The sequence below is a fragment of the Solanum dulcamara genome, chromosome 8, assembly GCF_947179165.1.
Source record: "Solanum dulcamara chromosome 8, daSolDulc1.2, whole genome shotgun sequence".
Lineage (NCBI taxonomy): Eukaryota > Viridiplantae > Streptophyta > Magnoliopsida > Solanales > Solanaceae > Solanum > Solanum dulcamara.
The window spans coordinates 2,706,375-2,730,955 of NC_077244.1; the positions used below are offsets into that span (position 1 = coordinate 2,706,375).

At 32.8% G+C, this 24,581-nt stretch overlaps 4 protein-coding genes across 12 annotated transcripts; 2 read left to right on the forward strand and 2 right to left on the reverse strand.

Annotated features, from left to right (window-relative positions):
* Positions 1–5,365: 5,365 nt before the first annotated feature.
* LOC129898554 (40S ribosomal protein S4) lies at positions 5,366–8,482 on the forward strand. Its single transcript, XM_055973134.1, has 5 exons — positions 5,366–5,450; positions 6,832–6,909; positions 7,003–7,183; positions 7,618–7,715; positions 7,839–8,482. Exons 1-5 carry the CDS (start codon positions 5,448–5,450, stop codon positions 8,271–8,273), a joined length of 795 nt encoding a protein of 264 aa, XP_055829109.1. The 5' UTR covers positions 5,366–5,447; the 3' UTR covers positions 8,274–8,482.
* A 1,981-nt stretch (positions 8,483–10,463) lies between these two features.
* LOC129898555 (40S ribosomal protein S4-like) lies at positions 10,464–13,286 on the forward strand. The gene is made up of 5 exons (XM_055973136.1): positions 10,464–10,550; positions 11,614–11,691; positions 11,781–11,961; positions 12,281–12,378; positions 12,501–13,286. Exons 1-5 carry the CDS (start codon positions 10,548–10,550, stop codon positions 12,933–12,935), a joined length of 795 nt encoding a protein of 264 aa, XP_055829111.1. The 5' UTR covers positions 10,464–10,547; the 3' UTR covers positions 12,936–13,286.
* Positions 13,287–14,634: 1,348 nt separating this feature from the next.
* On the reverse strand, positions 14,635–19,640 carry LOC129899389 (transcription initiation factor TFIID subunit 15b-like). 9 transcript variants are annotated; one of them, XR_008769509.1, is made up of 8 exons: positions 19,208–19,640; positions 18,653–18,746; positions 17,640–18,306; positions 17,164–17,314; positions 17,003–17,084; positions 15,793–15,993; positions 15,640–15,673; positions 14,635–15,093 (listed from the first exon to the last, which is right to left on the reverse strand). XR_008769509.1 is itself a non-coding variant. In XM_055974339.1 (6 exons), exons 1-6 carry the CDS (start codon positions 19,560–19,562, stop codon positions 15,891–15,893), a joined length of 1,452 nt encoding a protein of 483 aa, XP_055830314.1. In that variant the 5' UTR covers positions 19,563–19,640; the 3' UTR covers positions 14,635–15,890. The 9 variants fall into 9 exon arrangements, 1 of the variants encoding a protein (XP_055830314.1); XR_008769505.1 differs by having other exon boundaries at positions 14,635–15,509; XR_008769508.1 differs by having other exon boundaries at positions 15,621–15,673.
* Positions 19,641–21,600: 1,960 nt separating this feature from the next.
* Positions 21,601–23,060, reverse strand: LOC129898902 (LOB domain-containing protein 12-like). Its single transcript, XM_055973615.1, has 2 exons — positions 22,794–23,060; positions 21,601–21,927 (listed from the first exon to the last, which is right to left on the reverse strand). The coding sequence occupies exons 1-2, from the start codon at positions 22,950–22,952 to the stop codon at positions 21,601–21,603; spliced, it is 486 nt and encodes a 161-aa protein (XP_055829590.1). The 5' UTR covers positions 22,953–23,060.
* Between the last annotated feature and the right edge of the window lie 1,521 nt (positions 23,061–24,581).

Consider the following 24,581-nt stretch of genomic DNA (forward strand, 5'->3'; position numbering starts at 1 on the left):
CTATAAAAAAAGATTTTAAAATAATTTTTATCCACCTTTTGATCTAAAAATACTCTTCTACTCATCTTTTGGTATAAAAGTACCATTTCACTTACATTTTTAGCTCACTTATACCCTTGAAACTAACAACTCTTTCTTTATTTTATTTTTTAAAAAAATACTTATTATGTGTCCTTTTTTTATTGAATGAAGTAAAAATCTCATTTTTATTAGATTTTTTTTCATTTATCCAAGTAAAAATAATATACATTTTCAAGACTCCAATTTTATGTTTTTGTAAACATCTAGTAGCATTTTGTATTTGTTGTAGCTTTTTTAATTATTATTTTTTGAATTCGGCTCCTCTCCATTTTTTTCAACTTCTTACTTGAATTGAAGATACATGGCATGAGAAAAAATTAACTACATCAAAATTTTAATCATGATTTAGATAATTGATATTTCATAAATAAATTAAAAATATCACATCATAGCAATATATTATCTTATTCATAAATACATTATAAATTTTTCTCTCTTTTCCTACTTTTCTTTTCCCAACGAACATCTATCTTTTTTTTAACTGTGTTAATCTTTAATTACAACTTTTTGTGAAATTTTCTCTTTGAAATTACTTATCACAGAGAATTATTAGCAAAAAAATTATGTTATTAAATTTTTCTTTAAAAAATGGAAGATAGATATTGCTTAGATTTTTGAATAACATAATATGTTAGAATTGTGGTATTACTAAAATTTTTTTTGGATAATATTAATTATCTAAAACAAACTTAGGCCATGGAAAATACAAAAATCACTTGATTTTTTTTTATATAAAAAAATGGTGTCTTGAAGAGGTATATATTTTGATTTGGATAAATTATAAAAAAATATCTAGTTCAGATATGATTTTTATTTCATCCAATAAAAAAATTACATATAATAAATATTTTTTAAAAATAAAATAAGAGAGGGTTGTTAGTTTTAATGGAGATGTGAATTTGAGGATATTTTTAAACAAAAAAACGAATGAACAGCATTTTTAAATCTTTCCAAATTATTCAAAAATATCTTTGATCCTTTTTCGTTTTAAAAAAATAAAAAAAATTGGCTCTTTAATTCCAGGACAAAATGAAAACACGTAGAATGAAAAGAGAGGGGACACAAGGAGACTGATGAATGATTGAGGAAACATTTGATGAAAAGGGAAAAAGGCAAGTGTATATCAATAGTGAAATCAAATCGAATCAATGAATTAAGTTAAATTATCTAAACAAAATTGATTTGTAATTTGATTTGATTGATTTAGCATTGAAAGATATAAATCGATTTTTGTTGATTTAGTTTGTTATTAACAGAAATAAAAAAAAAGTTAAATTCAATCAAAATTAAACTGACATAATACATATTTAATTTTAATTTTTTTATACATAAAAAAATATTTAATATTCCCTTCGTCAATTAATAGTTATTCATGGTTAATTTTGCACAATCCTTAAGAAATTATAAATAAAATAATAATTTTATTATATTACTTTTTGAATATAATAAATATAATATCTTAAAAAATATAACATGAAAGTGACTATTAATTAATAATAAATATAAATTAGAAACTAAATTAAAATTATTTCTTAATTTCATAAATTGGTGGATTATTGTTGAGTAATCTGACAGCCCTCAATTTTAGGAAATAGTAGTATAAGAAAGGGACCTCAACGTTGGAGATATTTACACTTAGCCCAAATGTATCTCTCCACGTGTGTGAGGTAAGTGTCATTGTGGCCAACAGACCCAATTTAGGTAATTTTCACAAATGAATGAATGGTTCGACAACGACAAGTTTATTAGATTGGTGGTGTGCTAAAATTTTGTTATTATTTAATATAAATGCATGAGTATTTGGAGGCGTATTTAGAATTTTGAAGTAAGGGACACATTATTATGAAAAGATGAATATAAAATATAAATTTGATTGATTTGATTTATATATTCTTATTACAATTATAAAACAATAATATATTCAATGAAATCTCATTAAGTGGGATATGGAGAGGATAGAGTATATGGAGACCTTATCACTACCTCAAGGAGGTAGAGATGCTGTTTTTGATTGACTCTCAGTTAAGGTACTCAAACTCAAATACAAGAAAAAAGAAAACAATGAAGAAGTATAGCAATTAATAAGAAAGACAAAGTAGTATTTACAAGAAAGAAGAGTGACGTCATCAAATAGTGTGATAATCGGAAAACAATAAATAATATACAACAATAATTATAAGGAGTCTTTACAAGGCAAGACAACACTCTATCCTTATTAACCTTCCACCCTAATACGCGACTTCCACTCCTTTCTATGTAAAGTCATGTCCTCGGTAATCTGAAGTTGTGTCCTGTCTAATCATCTCTTTTCAATACTTTTTCGGCCTACCTCTATCCCTCCGTGTACACCCTACCACTAGCCTCTCGCACATTTTTATTGGAGCGTCAGCACACCTCCTCTTCACACTATCAAACCATCTCAGCATCACTTCCTTCATCTTTTCCGTCACAAAGGTTACTCTCACCTTCTCTCTGATAATTTCATTCCTAATCTTGTCTCTCCTAATATGTCCACATATCCGTCTCAACATCTCATATCCGCAACATGCATTTTTTGAACATGTGAGTTTTTGATTGGTCATCACTCCACCCCATATAACAAGGAAGGTCTAATCACCACTATATAGAACTTACCTTTAAGTTTAGGCAGTATCTTCTTATCACACAAGACTCTAGAGGCAAACCTCCATTTCATCCATGTTACCCTAATGCGAACTCGCTATTGCATTCTTATTATTGTACTCGTTAAACTTTAAAAATTATAAGTCCAATTAATTCGTATCTATCAAATAGTAATTTATATATATTAATGGACGGAGCCAGCATGTGGCTAGGGACTTCATCTCAATCCCCTTAAATGAAAAAAAATATACTATTTATACACAATTAAAATTATTTTTTTATGTGTATATAATAAATGTTGAACCCAGTATGACTTGTTCTTGTGTTTACTTCTTCATATTTTGAACCTCCTTAATAAAAAGTATTGATTCCACCACTAGTGTCGAATATGTTGAGATCGTTGAACACTTTGATTGTATGATATATCATCCAGTACTACTAATTTTAATAAAACGCCTAAAATGCTACCAATAACCACTTAAAAATGTGTTAATTAATCGAATTTAGAAAGAAAAAATGAGAGAAGAAGATAGATATAAGTTTAAAATTTCTAACCTCACTGACAGAGATGCATTTAATTATCATAACACTTTATTATATGATATTTCAAGTTTATATTCACATCTACATTTAAATATTTTTTAAAAACATAACATAACTATATATGATTTCAGTAGGGGAGAATGGTTCATGTGAACTTGAACACCCCTCCCCCCTCCCCTCGATACGCCCTTGCATAAGTTGCTTCATGATTTACTCTAAATAGGCCTATGAATATTCACTCATATATTTTAAAATTAAAGAAATACGTATAAAAAACACCTATGGACTATAACGAAATTATCTGTTACATATTTAAATTATGCGAGAGTCTAATTATTTCTTTAACTTAATTTTTCATATTAATTACACCCTTAAATTATGTGAGAGTCTATTATCCCTCTGAATTATCGAATTACTCCTAAACTTCATCGTCAAGATTGCACTGATTTTTGTGTTTAACCTTTTGTTTCTATTAAAATGATGTTACTGCATAGTTAGACACTTTGCACCAATTATTCTATTTATGAATATCCGTCACTCGTTTTGATAGCCATAAAAATATTTGTGACATTTTTGCCCAAATTTTCTTCATTTATAAAGCTGTCCTGTAAAGTTATATTTGCACAAATTTTCTTCATTTATTTGATGTACAAAGTTTGCTAGCGTTGTTCATGTTCATGTCATTGGATCAAAACTAGATCAAAATTACAGAAAATCTGCACCAAAACAACAGTCAAAACTAGACTAAAAATCCACTAAAACTACATCAAAAACTGGACAAAAAACTTCAATTAGACAACAACAAAATCAGACCAAAATAATTCAAAGGTTTAAAATAATATAAAAAAGTAAGTTCAGGACAGTAATAGAACTTTCATATAGTTTAGGGTGTGAATAATATGTAAAAGTTAAGTTCGTGATGGGGGATGATAGGATCCTCGCATAATTTAGGTGTGTAACTGATAATTTTATTATAGTTTAGGGGAATTCTAATGTCTTATCCCAAAATTAAACACATGCATTTATTATATTAAAAAAATACATAATACATAAAAAAAAAATTTAACTCTGTCTCAACTTGCTATGATCTCTAACTTTGCATGTGCATAAATAGACACTTAAACTTGTATAAAGTTGAACAGATAAACACACACGTCTTACGTGATAATTCGTATGAGAAACACTCGAATTGTGAGACAATGCTTTACTGTCTATTAACCTCTCACCTTAAATGGTGTCACTGACAACCTCATATCTAAGATCAAGTCTTCGATGAGTTGAAACTGTGTCATATGCTGTTTAATCACTTATCTTCAATACTTCTTCAACATATTTTTATCGCTTCGAAAACTATCCATATCCGAACCATCTCAAGTTTGCCTCCCGTAGCTTGACCTCCACCACGGTTGCTTTTACTTTGTCTTAGATAGCTTCAAATCTAACCCTATTACTCTTAATATAACCACACATTCAATAATTGGATCAACCTCATACAATAGTCGCCCCACCTAATCTAGAAGCCATCACTGGTGGTAGGCTAATAGCTATATTTCGAGTCAGTCTATTCTTCACTGGTTAGGAAAAGTAAACAGTAAATCTAACTGGCTATTTGCATAATAACTCCATATGGGTATAGTTTTTCTAATTACTTATAATAATAAATTCGTGTTTGTCATTATACAAATGCTGTACACAAATTGTACATCGAAATATACAAACACTGCGAATTGTATAGCGAATTATACAAACGTTGTACACGAATTGTATAGAGAAATATACAAATGTTATACAAAAATTGCGAATTGTATAGCGAATTATACAAATACTATATCCACAAATTATTTGTATATCGAAATATACAAACACTGCGAATTGTATAGCAAACACGAATTGTATAGCAAAATATACAAATGAATTATAGCAAATCTCAGCAAAATATACCATAAATAGTAATAAAATAAAACTATATCCATATGGAGCAATAAACTAGTAATATTTGACCGTGTAATTTTTCCTTAGATCATCAATTGGTTGGAGGCCCAAATTAGTAACCCATTAAAATGTCAGCCCAACTTAGCCATAGCCCAATAGATAGAGGCCCGCAATGTCAACTACTTAAACAAAAAAACTAGGGTTTAAGCCTTTCTCTCGTCTTCTTCAACGAAGCAGCAGAAATACAGAGAAATTCTTAGACTAACAAAATGGTTCGTTCTTCTATACTCCATTTATTAACTGAATAATTTTTTTTGTATATAATGTCATGCATCTATTTATAAATCTTTTAGGCTCTGTTGAGTTTTGTTAGTAATTTTTTTATCATGGGTTATAGCGTAGATTCAAATTGGAATTTGCCTAAAATGTATGTAGAAACATATTTTAATTAATGGGTCGGTAGAAAAATTAAAACCCTGTGAAGGAAACATTGGATTTGTTTCATTTTTTGGCTGTGGTCATTCATTTTATCAAGAGTAATTTGTCTTTTGATTTATGGATCAGTTTCTATTATCACCTTTTGATTTTTGTACTTCGACTATCATTTTATTTGCTTTTGTTACTATATTTCTTGTATCAATTTTTCATTAAGCTGAGTGTCTATCAGAGTTTGGGTACAGTCGACCTCTCCAGATCCCACTAATCCCACTGTGTGTGAGTATACTTGGAATGTTGTTGATGATGATCATTTGCAGGTTTTGTTTTGTTGGTTTCTTATTTTATGTTTAAATTCGTGGGACTAAGATATTGAAGCCAAAAGTTACCTGTTTAATAGTTTGTTAGTGAAATTTTAGCTTATTCAATAGAAACAATCCATTTATTCATAGTAGCTGTCCTATGGGAAAACTCTTTCAATTAAGGAAGCCAATAAACTATCAATTTGCCAATCCAACTACGGAAAAATACCATGCCCACAGGCTTGGCCTAAGCTTTGAATGGAAGTCCTGTAAACGGTGGTGGTCAAGTTATTCTCCAGAAAAGCAATGTGATTTCTAAGAATTTCCCCTTGTTCACAGAAAAGAGAGCTTGATCTGTTTAAGCAAGCTATCTCTACCATTTTTTGTAGATGGAAGATCCGGTCAATTAATTCAATTAACTTCCCTCTTTTCAATCTATATCAGATGTTGTTAAAGTTCCTGCCCGCAGGGATACCATCTGAAAACCAATAGGGTCCCAGATTAGTTCAAATAAATTCAGTGTTTCTACTTGTCGGTGTGGACAGAGGACTGTTTGTATACATTTTCTTATGTAAATAGCTAGATTTTTTTTGTTCATCAAGTTTTTTTAGTTCCATCACTTTCTCAGATTTATCCTATTGTCTTGGTGTGGTAATCCATTCATTCTTCGATCTATTTAATAGACGGAGGCTCTAAGTTGGTTCTTGAATAGGCCCATTCAATGTATATTCTTCTTTGAGATAATTTTGTTATCCCTCTTTTCTACCAATCCCTGACATAAAAATTGTTGTGTGGCTCTCTGTTGTACATCACATTGCATATTTGGCTGTGCTTCAAAATTTTAAAACAAATCAAATGTGGGAAGACTTATTTGGGAGTAATTTATATTAAAACTTGCGTTTACATTTATGTACAGGCTAGAGGTTTGAAGAAGCATCTGAAGAGGCTCAATGCCCCAAAGCATTGGATGCTTGATAAGCTTGGTGGAGCATTTGTACGTAAATTATCCTTGATCATGGTATTTTGTAAGTAATCCGAGATGATTTGGAGCTGCTTAAGCTAAAAATTTCTCTCTTTTCCTCTATAGGCTCCCAAGCCATCCTCTGGTCCACACAAATCAAGGGAGTGCTTGCCATTGGTCATTATCATGCGAAACAGGTTGAAGTATGCTCTCACATACCGAGAGGTTATCTCAATTTTGATGCAACGACAAGTCATGGTTGATGGTAAAGTTAGGACAGATAAGACATATCCAGCTGGTTTCATGGGTAAATGCTCTTTATCTACTTTTTCCAGTTTTGGTATCTTTTCTAATGCACCGTCAATTTATGTTATATTAATGCTATTTGATGTGTACAGAGTTTAAACATCTGTCTTATATTATAAGTATACTTGAAAAGAATATTGAAGTACTCGTTGAAAAGTTAGTTTGATAGATAAAACAACATGAAAGTTTTGTTCTCTGAACAATTGAATGAATTTGGTTTCTTAAAATTGTGTAGAAAAAGAATTGTGTTAAATATTTTGGAGAGCATTCTAAAGTAGGTAGAGTCGCATAAATTGGAACTTCTGGAGTACTATGGATAGGTCATCTGTTTGTCAATAGAAGTTTTTGTTCAATTTTCATATGACATTCTCTTTCTTTCGGTCGTCTGGCTTGTTTCACCCTTGAAAATGAATAATGCCAGTTTTCTATATACAGATGTTGTTTCAATTCCGAAGACTAATGAGAACTTCCGTCTCCTTTATGACACTAAGGGCCGATTCCGTCTTCACTCGGTCAGGGATGAGGAAGCCAAGGTAGATTTTGATATTTTAACTTCTGTGTTGTGATGAATTTCTGTGTTACATTCAGTTTTTGGCCTTGTTTAGTTTATTAGTGGTATACTGCTCTTGTTTGAAATTTTTTCTTCCTATTGGCAGTTTAAGCTTTGCAAGGTCCGCTCTGTACAGTTTGGACAGAAGGGGATTCCATACTTGAACACTTACGATGGAAGAACAATCCGCTATCCTGATCCTCTCATCAAGGCCAACGATACCATAAAGTTGGACTTGGAATCTAATAAGATTGTTGATTTCATCAAGTTTGATGTTGGGAATGTTGTGATGGTGACTGGAGGTAGAAACAGGGGTCGTGTTGGTGTTATTAAGAACAGGGAGAAGCATAAGGGTAGCTTTGAGACCCTCCACATTCAGGATGCACTGGGTCATGAATTTGCCACACGTTTGGGAAATGTGTTCACTCTTGGCAAGGGTACTAAGCCGTGGGTTTCACTACCCAAAGGTAAAGGAATTAAGTTGTCCATCATCGAGGAGGCACGGAAGAGGCTGGCTGCTCAATCCGCCACCACTGCTTAAACTTTTTCAGTTTCATGCGGTTGCAAATGTGGAAAAGTTTAAAGTTTTGGATTTTGGAGTCTTAAATGTTTAGCTTTGTTTAGTAATACCTATTTTATTCTGCACGCAGCCTTTTGAATATTTGTGTATTTGGTATTAGTATGCCTAACATTCTGATGAAAAAATGATAAAGACTCCTTTATGGATCAATTTTTTTTCTTTTTGTTCCAGATTTGGACAAAAGTTTCTCCTTTACCAATTTGCTTTAAGCCATTATAAAGTTAAAGTTACTTTGGGATTTGCCCTCGGAAACATTAAGTTCTTGTTTGGGAGGGATAATATCAACCACTTGACGTCCACATATTCGTTATGGTTGTCTTATATCTCCCTTTTTTCTTATGGTTGTCTTATATCTCTCTTTTTTCTTCTTGTATGATTTTGCTTACTATACCTATAACATTATAAGCTGTATTGTTATTCTTGTCGTCGTCAGGATAAATCTAACCCCTTCTCTTGTTTCCACCCACGTATATAGGAGAAAAAGGGTGCCCCTCAAAGATATGTTTGTTCCTGCTTACTCAAACATGCCAAAGAGAATAAGCAAACATGACCACTAGGAAGAACATATATTATAATGGTTCATTTCATGCCTAAGAAGCCTAGGTAGCCAGATTGTCTCAACAAGACAAAAGTAAGCAACAAGATGAATAAAAGAAGTGAAACCAAGATCCCTCCAAATTGTCAAGATGTGACAGGTAAGAAACAAATGGTGAATGTTTTTGGTTTCCACTTGGTGTTCGGAGCCCGCATTGGAGCCTCTACTAAATTCAAATCGCGGATCGCAGGGCCCATTTAGAAATGACGCTTCCAACAGGATTTTCTCCATATAATGGTGAATGGTTTCATCGCATTAGTGTTGCACAATTGACATTTGTGAGAAAGAATTTTTACAAAAAAGCAAATAGCTGGCAGTATGAATGACATTTGGTAGTCATTCATATGTATTTAAAATATAAACATTCAACTTTTAACATACTATTTTTTATACATATGTTATACATAATTCCTTCATATTTTTCACACATCTTAGTTCATAGCATAGTTCAAAACACATGTTGTATACAACTTTTATATCACTTATACGATACGAAATTAAGAAAATTTTCAGAGAGTGAAAAAATCAAAATTTGATTCCCTTGAATGTATGTTGATCAAACGAAATATAAAAGTGTCAACTGCATATGTTTAACACAAACCACATATGTTTAGCAGAAGCAACAACTGGTTCATCAAACGAGAGAATCATGAAATGCAACAATTCGAGATAAATTTATTAGAAGTATATCAACAAAATACGTTATTAGTGTGATTGAGAGAAATACAATTTACTATGTCTTTTTATTTTTTCACCTTATTTGCCAGGTTTTATTAAATTTCTACTATTATATTTTGCAAAATAAAAACTCATGTAAAGATTTCTAATATTACCTCTTATGTCTTATACATACATCATTTTCTCTGTATATATAGTTCAAAACATGCCAATTCTATCTAGGGACATTTGTATATACATATCAATTTTCTTCTTTCTTTTTAGGAGAAACTACCTATTATGCATACATCAATGCGTACTAACTAAGAGTTTTCTGCTATATGTTGAGAAAGATACACCTAAATATATATATATATATATATATATATATATATATATATATATATATATATATATATATATTTGCTATTACACTAAAAATAGTGATAGTAACAAGCGAGAAGGTGAGGGAGGCGAGCGAGATAGTCATATATATCAAATACATGCGAATCACACTAGATATATGTATTTGTATGTATCTGGTATGATTCACGTGTATCTGAGATACCAGATACATAGGAGAGTGGTGAGCGAGATGGGAAGGAGGTGAGGGATGCTAGCGAGATCGATATATGTATCTCAGATAGATGCGAGTCCACTTGGATACAATGTATCTAGAACAAATTACACGTAATTTCGACCCATGTATACCGAGGTACATTTATCTGGACGCATCAAAATATATTGCAAATTAGAGTGTATCTAAATAATTAACTTCTAAACTAGCGGAATTTCGATAAGTTTCTCTTCTTTTTATGAGAAGTAGTTGGAGGCCCAAGTTAGTAACCCATTAAAAGCCCAGCCCAACTTATCCAGAGCCCAGAGGCTTGCAAGGTTAAAATAAAAAAATTAGGGTTCAAGTATTTCTCGTCGTCTTCAACGAAGCAGCAAAAAATACAGAGAAATTCTTAAAGACTAAAAAAATGGTTCGTTCTCTGTCCTCTATTTCTTCAATGGTTAAGTTTGTTTGTATATACTGTGATGCATCTATTTATCAATTTTTTTACGCTTTTGATAAGTTTTGTCGGTGCAATTTCTTTCATTGAGTATATTTATATCATAGAATCAGAAGGTAAAATTTTCTTCTAGACCTAAAATGTATGTAGAAACATTTTTTAGTTAATGGGTCGGTGGAAAAATCAAAACTTTGTGAAGGAAACAATGGGTTTGTTTCATTTTCTGCTGTTGTCATTCATGTGAATAATTTTTCTTTTGATTTAAGGATCAGTTTCAGGTCATTGATGAAGAGTTATGAAGCCAAAATCTACAAACTTTAGTTTATGTATTATAATTTTGCTATAGAGATGCGACCTGAAAACTGATAGGGTCCCATATCAGTTCAAATAAATTCAGTGTTTCTACTTGATAGTTGTGGATTGAATACTGTTGATTAGATTGTCTAGGTGTGGTAATCAGTCTCTCGTGACGTATTTACGGAAGATAGAGTGTTTATTCGGGGTTGATCCATGCCCTTTACATGATCTATATAGCTTAAGTTAATAGTTGTATGATGGGTTTGCCCATTTATTCTAAGTAGTGTTTCGATAGGCCCATTCAATGGGTCTGATACTTTATCTGTCTCTTACAGTATGAGTATTTACCCTAAGATAGTGTTTATTCAGGGTTGATCCATGCCCTTTACATGATCTATATTGCTTAAGTTAATAGTTCTATGATGGGTTTGTCCATTTACCCTAAATAATCTTTCGATAGGCCCATTCGATGGGTCTGATACTATAACTGACTGTCCCTTACAGTATGAGTCATGACTTCTGTGAACCTTGTTTATGAAAAGAGTGTTTTCTTTCTTGAGACAATTTTACCATCCCTAATGTCTATTGCTCCTTAGACCATGAAGTGGTTGTTTGGTTTTGTGTTATACATCATATTGCATACTTGGTGTTGCTTTACATTTTTGGAAACAAATTGCATGTTGAAGATATATTGAGGAAAATTTGTATAAAAACTCGGGCTTACATTTATTTACAGGCTAGAGGTTTGAAGAAGCATCTGAAGAGGCTCAATGCCCCAAAGCATTGGATGCTTGATAAGCTTGGTGGAGCATTTGTAAGTGAATTATCTTTGAGTATTTTTTAAGTAATTCGAAATGACTTGGAACTGCTTTAGCTAGAAAAGTTGTGTCTTTTGCTCTATAGGCTCCCAAGCCGTCCTCTGGTCCACACAAATCAAGGGAGTGCTTGCCATTGGTCATTATCATACGAAACAGGTTGAAGTATGCTCTTACATACCGAGAGGTGATCTCAATTTTGATGCAACGACAAGTTCTGGTTGATGGGAAAGTTAGGACAGACAAGACATATCCGGCTGGTTTCATGGGTAAATGCACTTTATCTACATTTTCCATTTTTGGTATCTTTTCTAATGCTCCTTCATTTCAATCTCTATTTGATGTTTATGGAATAATTTAATGAAGTTGATTTCTTAAAGTTGTGTAGAAAGAGAATTGTGTTAAACATTTCGAAACATTTTAAAGTAGGTAGAGTGATTTAAATTAAAACTTCTGGAGAACTATGGATAGGTGGTCTGTTTGTTAATAACAGTTTTTGTTCAATAATCAAATGACATTTCACTTTCTTTTGGCGGTCTGGCTTGTTTTGCTCATTGACAATGAATATTGCTAACTTCCTATATACAGATGTTGTTTCAATTCCGAAGACTAATGAGAACTTCCGTCTCCTTTATGACACCAAGGGCCGCTTCCGTCTTCACTCAGTCAGGGATGAGGAAGCCAAGGTAGATTAATATTTAACTTTTTGCATTTGTGACGAATTTCTCTGTTATATTCATTTTCTGACCTTGTAAAGTTTATTAGTGGTATACTGCTCTTATCTGAATATTTTTCTCCCCATTGGCAGTTTAAGCTTTGCAAGGTCCGCTCTGTGCAGTTTGGTCAGAAGGGGATCCCATACCTGAACACTTACGATGGAAGAACAATCCGCTATCCTGATCCTCTCATCAAGGCCAATGATACCATAAAGCTGGACTTGGAATCTAATAAGATTGTTGATTTTATCAAGTTTGATGTTGGGAATGTTGTGATGGTGACTGGAGGTAGAAACAGGGGACGTGTTGGTATTATTAAGAACAGGGAGAAGCATAAGGGTAGCTTTGAGACCCTCCACATTCAGGATGCACTTGGTCATGAATTTGCTACACGTTTGGGAAATGTTTTCACTCTTGGAAAGGGTACTAAGCCATGGGTTTCACTACCCAAAGGTAAAGGAATTAAGTTGTCCATCATCGAGGAGGCACGGAAGAGGCTGGCTGCTCAATCTGCCACCACTGCTTAAACTCTCTCGGTTGCTTCATCCACTGTTCAAGTCAATCTCACGCTGTTGCAGCGTGGATAAAGTTAAGTTTTGTAGTTTGGTCTCTAAATGTTTTCCTTTGTTTAGTAATACATATTTTATTCTGCAAGCAGCCTTTCGAATATTTGTATTCTTGGTTTTAGCATGTCTTAACGTTTTGATTGAGAAGATGATTAGACTCCTTTATGGGATCAAACCTTGGTTCTTTTTGTTCCAGATTTGAAAGAGTTTCTCCTTTCCCATTTTCTTTTAAGCCATCAAGTAGTATGATGTGCTATGTTTCTGCCGAGGGCTGTATTTGCTGCATCGAGTATATCATTTCAAGATTCTGGACTTGGCTTCTGCGCTTTATTTCCTTCTAGTGCTGACCATATCTTAAGAGTTTAGGATAGTACCGGTACCCAATATGCTATCTTGTCTTAGATCAGTCTAAAGCTATTACGGCAGCGTCTATGATTTTGTACTTCCATACCAATAAACTGTACTACCTCGGTTGGTTTAGCAATTTGACTAATTCACTAGGTAGCTGCTATCCTCCACCAGCACTCATCAATGTTGAGGTTGATGAAAGAACTCACTTGATGTTCCTGTTGGCTAGGATTTGAAGCTTTGATCACTCAGATTTTAGCTTTAATCAATTGCATGATTTCTGTAAGTTTACCTTGTAGATAACAGCCTCTCCATATTTTGGGACTGATGTCTTTCTGTCAAGATCCATTCTGACTTTTATGAACAGCTTGTTCTCCAAGGATTACTAAAAAGTAAATGGGAGTGAAATTCATATTGGAAAATAAAAACAATAGCATACCCATAATAGTCCTACAATTGAGTTTGTCTCCCATCATAGTCCTACAATTGAGGTTTGGGGACAGTGGGGTGTACGTTGTTGCTTTGTTGATAGTAAAACTATTTTTGATGAATCCTCGTTTCAAGAAAATCCCATTTCCTTTCGAAATGCAACAAACTTCATAATTCTCTTCTTGAACTTCCTTTAAGCATTCCTTGTGCTACATTGGGTTAGAAGACGATTTTTTTTCACTTGATCAAATCGGTCAATATCTCTAGGTATTATAAAAGCATATATGAATTCTCCCAAGGACTACTAAAGAAAGAATGGGAGTGAGATTCATATGCAATATTGTCCACGAGTGGAGTTTGAAAAGGATTATATGTATGCTTGTTTTAATCATATTTTTGTAGGGTTAGTGAGTGTTTTCGATAGATCCTTGACTCAAGAAAATCGTTTTTCATAACGGAAGACAACAAACTTCGGGTTTCTCTTTTTGAGCTTCAGCTATGGTGTTTTAGACGTCCAACCAAATCTTCATTGGATTAAATTATTTTTGGACCAAAATATATATTTCACTTTTGAGTTTGAGCGAGGAAGATGGAAAGTTTGAATATATACTTTTGTTACAACATCAAGAAGTTGACGGCATTTTGATTCTTTGGTTTGTGATAACAGACGAACTTCAAATTCATATAGTATATATGTTGATTAAATTCAGTGACACAAATAGGCGTTTAGACTACTCGTCACAACTTCATAATGAAAATAAATGTAGAAATAAAACTATGCTGAAAGTAAAAAGACGGTAAAAACATGACTTTCAAAAGACCCCTTAGCTTGCGTCTGGATAATCCTTTAAATGAAGGTGCACCTTTTTCACTTTACAAACAGTTTTCAATTAGAAACGCAAGTAGCAATTATTATTTAATAGAGGTTTGTCAAAATGGCCAAATTCACACAAACATAGTAACAAAATACTCAATAGCAGAAAGTTTATCTTTGAGCGTTAACCGTTTCAAGACTCCTCCATTTACCAATTTCCTCTTTCGTTATATTATAGGAGGACCCATTTTATTCAAGAAACAAAGAAACATAGTAAAAACATTTAAGATCGAATTGGCCACTAATCCACTAATCACACAACTGTCTCAGATAGGCTTCTATAGCTGGGGACATTCAATAGCACAGCTTAGCAGGAGGGGGCGTCAGCACTTCCTTGGTTCATGCTTCTTCAAAGGCTTCACAGGTTGCTGATTTGTTTTCAATATGTAACGTAAGGGTGCTGTTAGGAAAACCGAATAGCTCCTCCAGCTAAACGTCCTAATCAAATAGATGAGACATCCTATTTTTCTGCTCACACCATAAGTTTCCCAGTCAATACCAATGCGACCCAGGAAAGCTCGGTCAACAAACAGGCCATCACACCACAATTTTATGTTATGTAAAACCAAAAGGAGAAGTGGATACAGGGGGAGAGAGAATCCCTACAACTGAAACAATTATCAATCTCGAAATTCTTCACTCCACACTCCGAACTTCTAAAAGTAGCAAAACTAACCACATTGATTCTTTTCTCTACCAGAAACACCAGAGGATTGAGGACCCAACTCGAGCAATTTCAAAAGATATAAAAAGATCCTTTACACTGGCTAAAATAGACTGATTCCAAACCAGATGGTCATTTCTGACCTCGACACTAGCCAGTAACCATAGAAATGAGAACATAGTTTGAAAACTTTTTATGTGCCACCCCCATCTAGATGCACCTAAAACATCAAATTTGGCATCATGTGAAGATGCCAGCATGCACACTCAAAAGCAGTATCAACCAGCTTGAATTAATGGAGCATGTTAGATTTTTCAAAGAAGCAACTCACCTGAATATTTCAAACCTACCTTTGCAGCATTTTGCAGAACCATCCATTTGCCTCTATAAAAACATTCACATAGTACATATTAATCATATCTTCAAACTGGAATGGAAAACCCCTCTAAGTAGCAGACAGTAAGGAGAAAAAGGGTAGCGCTTAGAGTAAGTGAACAACCTACCTCTTAGTCTCCAGCTAAGGGAGTATATCATGGAATGGAACTAATTAAAAAAACCCTCCCACCACATATAATTAGTACATAGATTGTGTAGCTGAAATTCAGTAGGGACGTGAGCGGTTTCCACCATGATAGTTTCTCTCTGGACCAGAACCATAGTTACCTCTGCGCCTGTCACCACCATAACCGCCTCGAGCACCGCCCCTACAATCAATCAAAGAGATCAACATAATGATCCTCATTACCGTTCTACTTAGAGATATTTTACTCTCTAGGTGGACAAAATATTCACTCAAGAGTTCAAAATAAACATTTAATTACCCGACCTTATCTAATATCTAGCCGATAAACTGAATGCAACCATCAGACTAATGGATTAGGCATTTTTGTCCACTTTAAGCTAACATTAAAAACTTAATGACAAAAAGAATACAAAGTGATATTTTGTAGGCTAAGTTGCTCAGACTCTCTGAACATATTGCTGTACCTGTGTTGGATCCTCCAAAAATGCACTACTTTTGAAGGATCCGACACATACCTGATAACATTTTTGAAAAGTCCGAGCAACATAGGTTGTAGGTGCAGATACACTGAAGATTAAATGGATAAAAACATTTAAAACACTCCCTTAAACAAGTATAATAGATAATACAACAGACTGTCAACTTGACACTTAGTTTAATCGATGGTGATGATCATATTCTGCAAGACTACGGGGATTACACCAGATTGGTATAAACTCTGCTTATTAGGGTGTTATGAACATCATTTTTATAGCATTGAACTTCACTGTATTGAAAAAAAAAGGGTTGAACTTCATTATAGAATCTCCACAAAAATATTCCATTGTAGGTATGCAGGTTGGCACATCCATCCAAACATGTCACCCTTTGTTACAAGATCACTAGTTCCTCAGACTCGAGGACCCCAACCCAACCCAACCCAACCCCAAAAAACAGGGGGGGGGAGAGAGAACAAGCCATTGGCTGTTCCCCAAGTAGAGAACTAGAGACTACTACAAAACCATCAAACTGTACCAACTAGCTAGTAGACACTCCCATAATCTAATCAAAGACATATGCCATGCCAAGGCACAAGTTCAAAGATACTTTTGTACTCTAAAAGTGGTATACAGTAGACTGGAAGTCATGTGAAATGAAAGAAAATAAATTCAAAAAGAAGATTGAACCAAGGATAACACTAAATGACTTACCCAGACCCATATGCTGGAGGAGCCTTTGGTGCAGATTTCTCAGCCATTGCAACACTGATCTTATAACCTCTGAAGTCGTAATCTGGTGAACATATAATGGTTAGCAGGTAAGGCAACTAGTACATAAGGTCAAAAGAAATCATTTTATTATAGTTTTTTACTATTGAAAAAGCCTCCAGCCGAGTGCGCTGCAGAAGGATCTTCATATGACAAAACTGCATCCCCTTTGTTGTTCCCTTTTTCATCTGAGTATAACTTTATGCTCCAAGGCCACTGGTCCTTGTAACCTCGTTTTTGCTTGATTCTCGCTACCTAGAGATCAGCCGGAAAGAAATTAAGCATCATTCGAAGGCATAGACTAACAGCTAGTCACAAAAATCAATCACTTTATTGGGTTGATAAAGTCAAAGCAATATTTCTATAAAAAGTAAAAGATAAAACATCAAAATGCAAAGTTACCCAACATGCTATCGATAAAACATCAAAATACAAAGTTACCCGACATGTTATCATCGTGTTCTAAGTGCTAATATCACACTGAACAGCATGGATATGTGAAGTAAAGGAAAATAATGTACTGCTAACTCAAAAAATAAATCTGAAACGAAAATAATAACCAAAAGAACTTTCATATTACTTGTCCGATGCTTCCAAAAAGTTCTTGGAGCTCTTCAATGGTGACATCAGGAGGCAAATTTGAGATATATATTCTGGAGTTATCACAGGAATCTCCACATTGCTCATCACACTGCTTCACCTTTGCTGGAGCCTCAGCAGGAGCACTGTCATAACTACCTACTTCTGTTCGAGGACCACCGCTATATCCCCCATCATATCCTCCTTGTGAACCACCCCGACCACCACCACGGGCATGAGATTGTGTATTCCCAACATAGCCAACAGTGCTAGCATGTGAAGGAGGATATGACACAGGTCCTCCACCGTAACTTGCAGGCTGATGAACTGCATCAGGGGCATAGTCTGGGTTCCCACTGTAAGTGTTGGACGGTGGTGGATGGTTGCTATACGGGCCTCCGTGAGATGGAGGAGCAACTTGAGGACCATGACCATAACCACCATCATCTCTTCCTTGATTACCAAAATACGAGCTGTATCTATTGCTTCCTCCACCTCCTTTATCATAATTATCGCCTCTTCCCCCTCGATTATTTGCATATCCCCCATCATATCCACCTCTACTGTAACCACTACCACCTCTGCTACCACGATCATCATTATCCACAGGCGAAGGTGCACCACATTTATTACACTCGACTCTTCGAGCAAAGTTCAAGTTTCCACAACTACACCCAGATACCCAGATATGAAAGAATATAATTACATAGTTTAAATGAGATATTATGTAATTAAACCCAAAAGAATATAACTTTCATACTAATACTTGACAGAACTCTATAGAAATTGAAAACTCGTCAAGCTAGATTCAATTCCGATAATCAATTCACAAAGTACTCTTTTTCTTAGCATGACATGAACATCATTAGAACTTGTAATGACTAGAGAATAAAAATAAATTTGCTCACTGATCTTTGAAAGTGAAGCCACTAGTCATCTTTAGGCAGACATAATGAGGATAAACATTTTGTTTATCAGGAATAAAAAACTCCAAAAAATACTGAAAAATCTTACCTCGGATTAGGGCAACGCCAATCACCATCCCTCCCACTTCCTCCACCACCTCTTCCACCGCCGCCACCACCTCCTCCTTGATATTCACCACCACCTATCAATTCAGACATTTATGGGATAATAAATCATTCTAGCATAGAATAGTCTATGAGCCAGTTTGGATTGGCTTAAAAAAAAGTAACTTTTATGTATGAAAGTGTTTTTAGAACTTTAAAATGCTAAAAGTTATTTTTATAAATAAGTAGTTGAGGGTTTGGATAAAAGTGCTTATGATGTGAATTTTAGGGTTAAAAGAATAAAAAAAGTAGTTTGAGAATTTAGTTAAAATATAAGGGATATAAAAGTAATTTTCATGTTCAAAGAAAATGACTTTAAGCATTTTGAAAAAAAAAAAAGAAGTCAGGAATCCTAATTTTTCATTTTTGACTGATTTAAGAACTTTATGGCTTAAAGTCAGCATTAGGCAAACACGTACAAAAATTAAAAAAGGGGTTTAAGTTGATAACGGGCTCTATATCTTATCCAACAAAATTTACAACAAAGATAGTCTAGTACCTCGATTATGAGAACCACCACCATATACTCTGCTTCCTCTCCCACCTCCTCTATCACTGTTACCGTATCCTCCATAATCACCACCTCCAGCACCATATCCCCCTCCACTGCCTGATCCTGATCCATATCCACCACCGGATCCACCTCTGCCTGGACCACCATATCTACCACCGCCACCAGAACCACCATATCCACCCCCGCCACCAGAACCACCATATCCGCCACCGCTACCCGGAGCACCATATCCACCACCACCGCGCGATCCATCGTATCCATCGCCGCCGGATCCACTGTATCCTCCGTCAGCAGGTGGCGGGGCAGATCTGCCGCCGGCGTAATCGTATGTACCAGCCATGATCTACGGTTATTTTTTGTTACAGACTAGCCGAAACGATAAAGAATATTATTGTCAGCCAAAATTGCATTGCTAAATGACACTATAATTAATAATAAATTATTTTTTAATTGGATAAATAAAAATAAATATCTATTTTAATATAGAAGGTAAGTAAAAGTAAATGGAGAAAGTATTATTATTAACCTATCAAATTAATTTTTGAAGGAAATAAAAACATACCGTGGAATAATATATGAATGAAAGACCCAACAAAATTTACATAGAAAAAATTTATTATGTTAGAGAAAAGAAATAAGAGACTTTACTTAATCCAAAAATTCTTGTATTTCACTAAATTGAAAATATGTAATAAGACATCTATATTTATAATATTAACAAACCAAATTAAACTAGAACTAGAAAACCTTTTTAAAACAAATAATGAGACCATGCCAACTATCTTCTTCAACTTTACAACTCTAATTTTAATGGCTTTGTGAAAATATCAGCAACTTGTTCTTCAATCTTGCAATATTCAACTACTATCTCTTTATCTTGAGCCAAACCACTAATGAAGTGTCATTTGATATCAATGTGTTTGCTACATCAATGAAAAATTGAATTCTTTGTTAACTCAATTGCAGATTTACTATCACAAAATAATTTTGTATGACTATATTGTTCGTGTCGAAAATATTCAAGCATCGTTCTCAACCATAATGCTTGTGTAGCACTATTTGTTGCAATCATGTACTCTGCTTCAGCAGTTGACAAAGCAACAACTTATTGCTTCTTTGAAGACCCAGAAAATACGCAAGACCCCAAATAAAATGTATAGCTAAAAGTACTTTTTCGTTCCATCATATCACCAGCAAAACCATTATCAGTGAATCTAACAAGACTACTATCACTAGTCTTTGAATAAAATATGCTATCACAGTGTGTACCTTGAATATATCTCAAAAATCTCTGGGCTGCTTGCAAGTGAGATTAACGCAGAAATTCCATAAATCTGCTGATTAATCCAACCCCATAAGTAATACCATGCCTTGAAGAAGTCAAATACCTTAGACTCCCTGTCAATTTTCTAAAATATGTAGAATCAACAAAATCGTGTGTGTCATCTTTAGTAAACTTCAATTTCTCTTTAACAGGATCTAAAGTCAATTTGGCTTTTTTTATATTAAATATTTTTATAATATCATTATCATGTTTGGTTTTCCATAACGCTTTGAACTTCTTAACCTTATCTGACCTTTTTATGCTTTTTTTGAGCCGAGGGTCTCTCGAAAACAGCCGTCCTACCTTGGTAGGAGTAAGGTCTGCATACACTTTACCCTCCCCAGCCCCCACGTTGTGGGATTTCACTGAGTTGTTATTGTATCATGTGTTTTCCTTTTCTTGTATTTTCGAATAACTATTCTTGCCTTAAAATCATTTAATTCTCCACTTGGGTTATACTTGGTCTTGCGTGTCTATTCATCTTCAATTTGCCTTTTCATATGTAATATAATAGTATCATCAAACCATATATTTTTTCATACTCTGCAAAATCTATAATTTTGAGTGAGGACTCAAAGTTGATTGTATTTTCAATATCCATAATCATACAATTCAATTGCAGATCTAGAAATTCAATTATTTCTATTTTAATTTTGGATAGATTATCAAAACAATCTGAAAAAGGGGATATAGATAAGGGATCAATTATAACAATAAAATAATATGAAATGCATAGCATTACACAATATATAGATTAAAGAAGTAATGACAACTAAATAATGCAATAATCAAAACACAAAAAAAATCAATAATAATTAAAGTCGAAGAACAAGAAACTATAAAAATAATAATATTACTATTAGTAAAAAGGAAGGTCCAAAATATGACAAAAATAATTTGAAAATTAACAATTTTGTACTATTAGTTTATAAAACTTAAAAATGAAATTTCGTACAATTCATCATCTTATTAGTAATCAAAAGTGCTACAATACATTTCATTAATTTGTTAGAAATCCAACACACATTGTGTTACAAGATGAACAAACAAATAATTAATTTGAATTATTAATAATTTGCAACAAACTAAGGTACTGTTGCAGATTATTATTATTATTATTATTATTATTATTATTATCAATTTGAATTTCAGACAAATTATAATTATTATTATTATAATTAGGAAAAGGGTGTTGATTATTCTGCATTTGGATGCATAATATTTCTGCTTGGGCCATAGCAAGTTGCATTTCTAATTGTGAGATTTGATTTTGTAAAAAAGAAATAGCACCAACACAACCATAAACAGGATCTCTCATTCTTGCATTTGCTTCATATACTAAACTGTTTACTGCATCTGTTCTCTGTTGTATAGGTAATTCCTGAAAAAAATATAACATTAAAACAAAACAAAAAAATTAAATTAATCTTATAGATTTTGCAATATAATATGAAGATATTATATAATAATAGGTAAACTTTATGTTAAGCATTTATTAATAATATGAAATTTTAGTAGCTCAGTTCGTTGTCTAGCTATTTGAACTTTCAATTTGTTGGTGAGGGTACAATTTCCACTTTATAAATTCTCTCTCACTTTTAAGTTAATTACGGATAAATTAGTATGATAAGTAAATAGTGTGTGTTAATAGTCAAATAATAATGATATTTGACTTGCTATATGTTATAGATTTTTGATTCGTTTGTTTGATTTTGACTTGATACAAAATTTAAGCAAGTAAAAAATAATTTTAAATTTTATGATTTTAAATTAACTAAATATATGTATAATGTACCAAAATGTCATTTAATCTTGTGATTTTAAACATACCATGCCATGTGAAAAGTTAGAATTAAAGATGACAACAACAACAATAACAACATACGCAGTGTAGTCCCATAAAGTAAAATCTAAGGTTAGAGTACGTAGACCTTACCCCTATCTAAAAAATAAAGAAGTTGTTTTCGATAAATCCCTGGCTTAACGAAAATCAAATCAACGCAATCCATAAAAAAAAAGCAATGAATGTGAAAGTATAAGAAATTAAATATCAGATAGTAACAAAAATCGTAGCGCAAGAAACTACAACAATAATAATATACAACTACTAGTATGAAAGAATACGCTAGACAATTAATGCTCTACTATCTTAATCTGTATACTTCACTACAGTCCCCTATCTAAGATCATATACTTGAATAATATATATATATTTTAAAACAGACTAAAAAGAAAAGTAAAACGAACCTGCAGTATCTTGCTAATATTGCTAGCACCAAAGACTTTGTGAACAATGGCAAACTTGTGGGGTTCATGTGGTGGAAAATATGGAGCAAATATGCAGTCTTTTGCACACCTACGCCTTAATAATTTGCAGGATGCACAAGGAGATGAAGTTCCTCCCATTATATTACTTTAATATGTGCCCCAAAATACTTAAGTATTATTAATAATGAAAAAAGAGAAATTAACTTCTCTAGAAAGGAGGAGATTTAGTAATAATAGACAATTATAGCTTGGACAAATTTTAGTTTAATTTGGAAGACAAATGAGTTGGGAACACCCTATTTATAATGAGCCACGACTTAGTTGTGTTTGTTGAATTGATGGACAAATATAATATGATTTTTTAATGGGAAATTTTCATACACAACAAACATACCACGTTAATTAGGTCTCTTTAGCTATACTTTCACAATTTACAATAAATAGCTATACTTTGATTTGTTATGTGTTTGTATATTTATATTTTTTTTACAGATTTCGGAGAAAAAATATAAAAATAAACTGATTTGTATCAAAATGAATACATATTAGGAAGAGAAAGAAGGCAGATTGAGAGAGGGAGGAGAGAGGCGAGCAAGATCCAGAGAGGGAGGAGAGAGAGTTGTATTTTATATTTATTTTGCATTGTATTCTGTATTTATTTAATGCATAACTATTTTGTATTATGTATAATTGTATTCGAAATACAACAGATAGAACTGTATTCATCCTCTCTTTGATTGACTATAATTGATATATAATATGTTTGGCAGAGAAGATGAATGCATATTGTATTCGTATGAATACAAATACAATTGATACAAAAAAAACAAATATAATTTTTCGAACACAATTGATATAAAATACAAACTCTCACCTATATTTGATTGAATACAATTGTTACTTCCCTTTAATTATTTTAGTTTATCTGATAACTTTGTTTTATTTGTTTGATTTTATTTTTTTTTAATTTTTAATTTTTCATCCTAATTTGGCTGTTTCTTTTTTGTTTTTTACGGAGAGAGAAAGAGAGAGAGAGAGGAAGGAGAGGCAAGGAAGAGAGAGTTTGCTCTAAAAACAACATATAGTGATTTTTACAATTTTTTAAAATTATAATTGTTTCCATAGTTTCATAATTTTCTATTTTTTAATATATATTATTAAAGTAAGACTATGTATCAACCATTTTTTCGAATTCCATTATATGGGATTACATATAACATGTTATGGTTGTTGTGTCTTCATACATATAAATTGAGAGTGTATAAAATTTCTCTATAAATAGTTATAATTAATAGAATATGTATTTAAACATAGCATCATAGCAAGTAAGCTAACTTATTTTACATGTCACTAAAGTCATTTTCGTACAATCAATATTCACTTTTCAAACCGACATTTAAAAATATTCACTATTGTAGAGTTTTACTTTTTCAATTTTACATGTGAAACTCTATAATAATATCTTAAAATTCCATATATGATGTCTGAAACTTCACAAAGTGATTATTTTTCAATTATAAAGATTGAACAATACCCTATCCGATTCTATTTACTTATCAAATGTTTTAAAATTTAATTTTCTTTTTTACTTGTTAATTTTAACAAATAGGACAATTTTTTTCTTGTTATTATACCCTCAATTTATTAACATTGAGTTAATATTTTTGAAAAATATAGCGAGTAACTAAAACTCTATCAATTAATAAGGATAAAATGGTAAATCCACTATACCAATTATTATTTCTTAATAAGTGTGCTAAGTCAAAA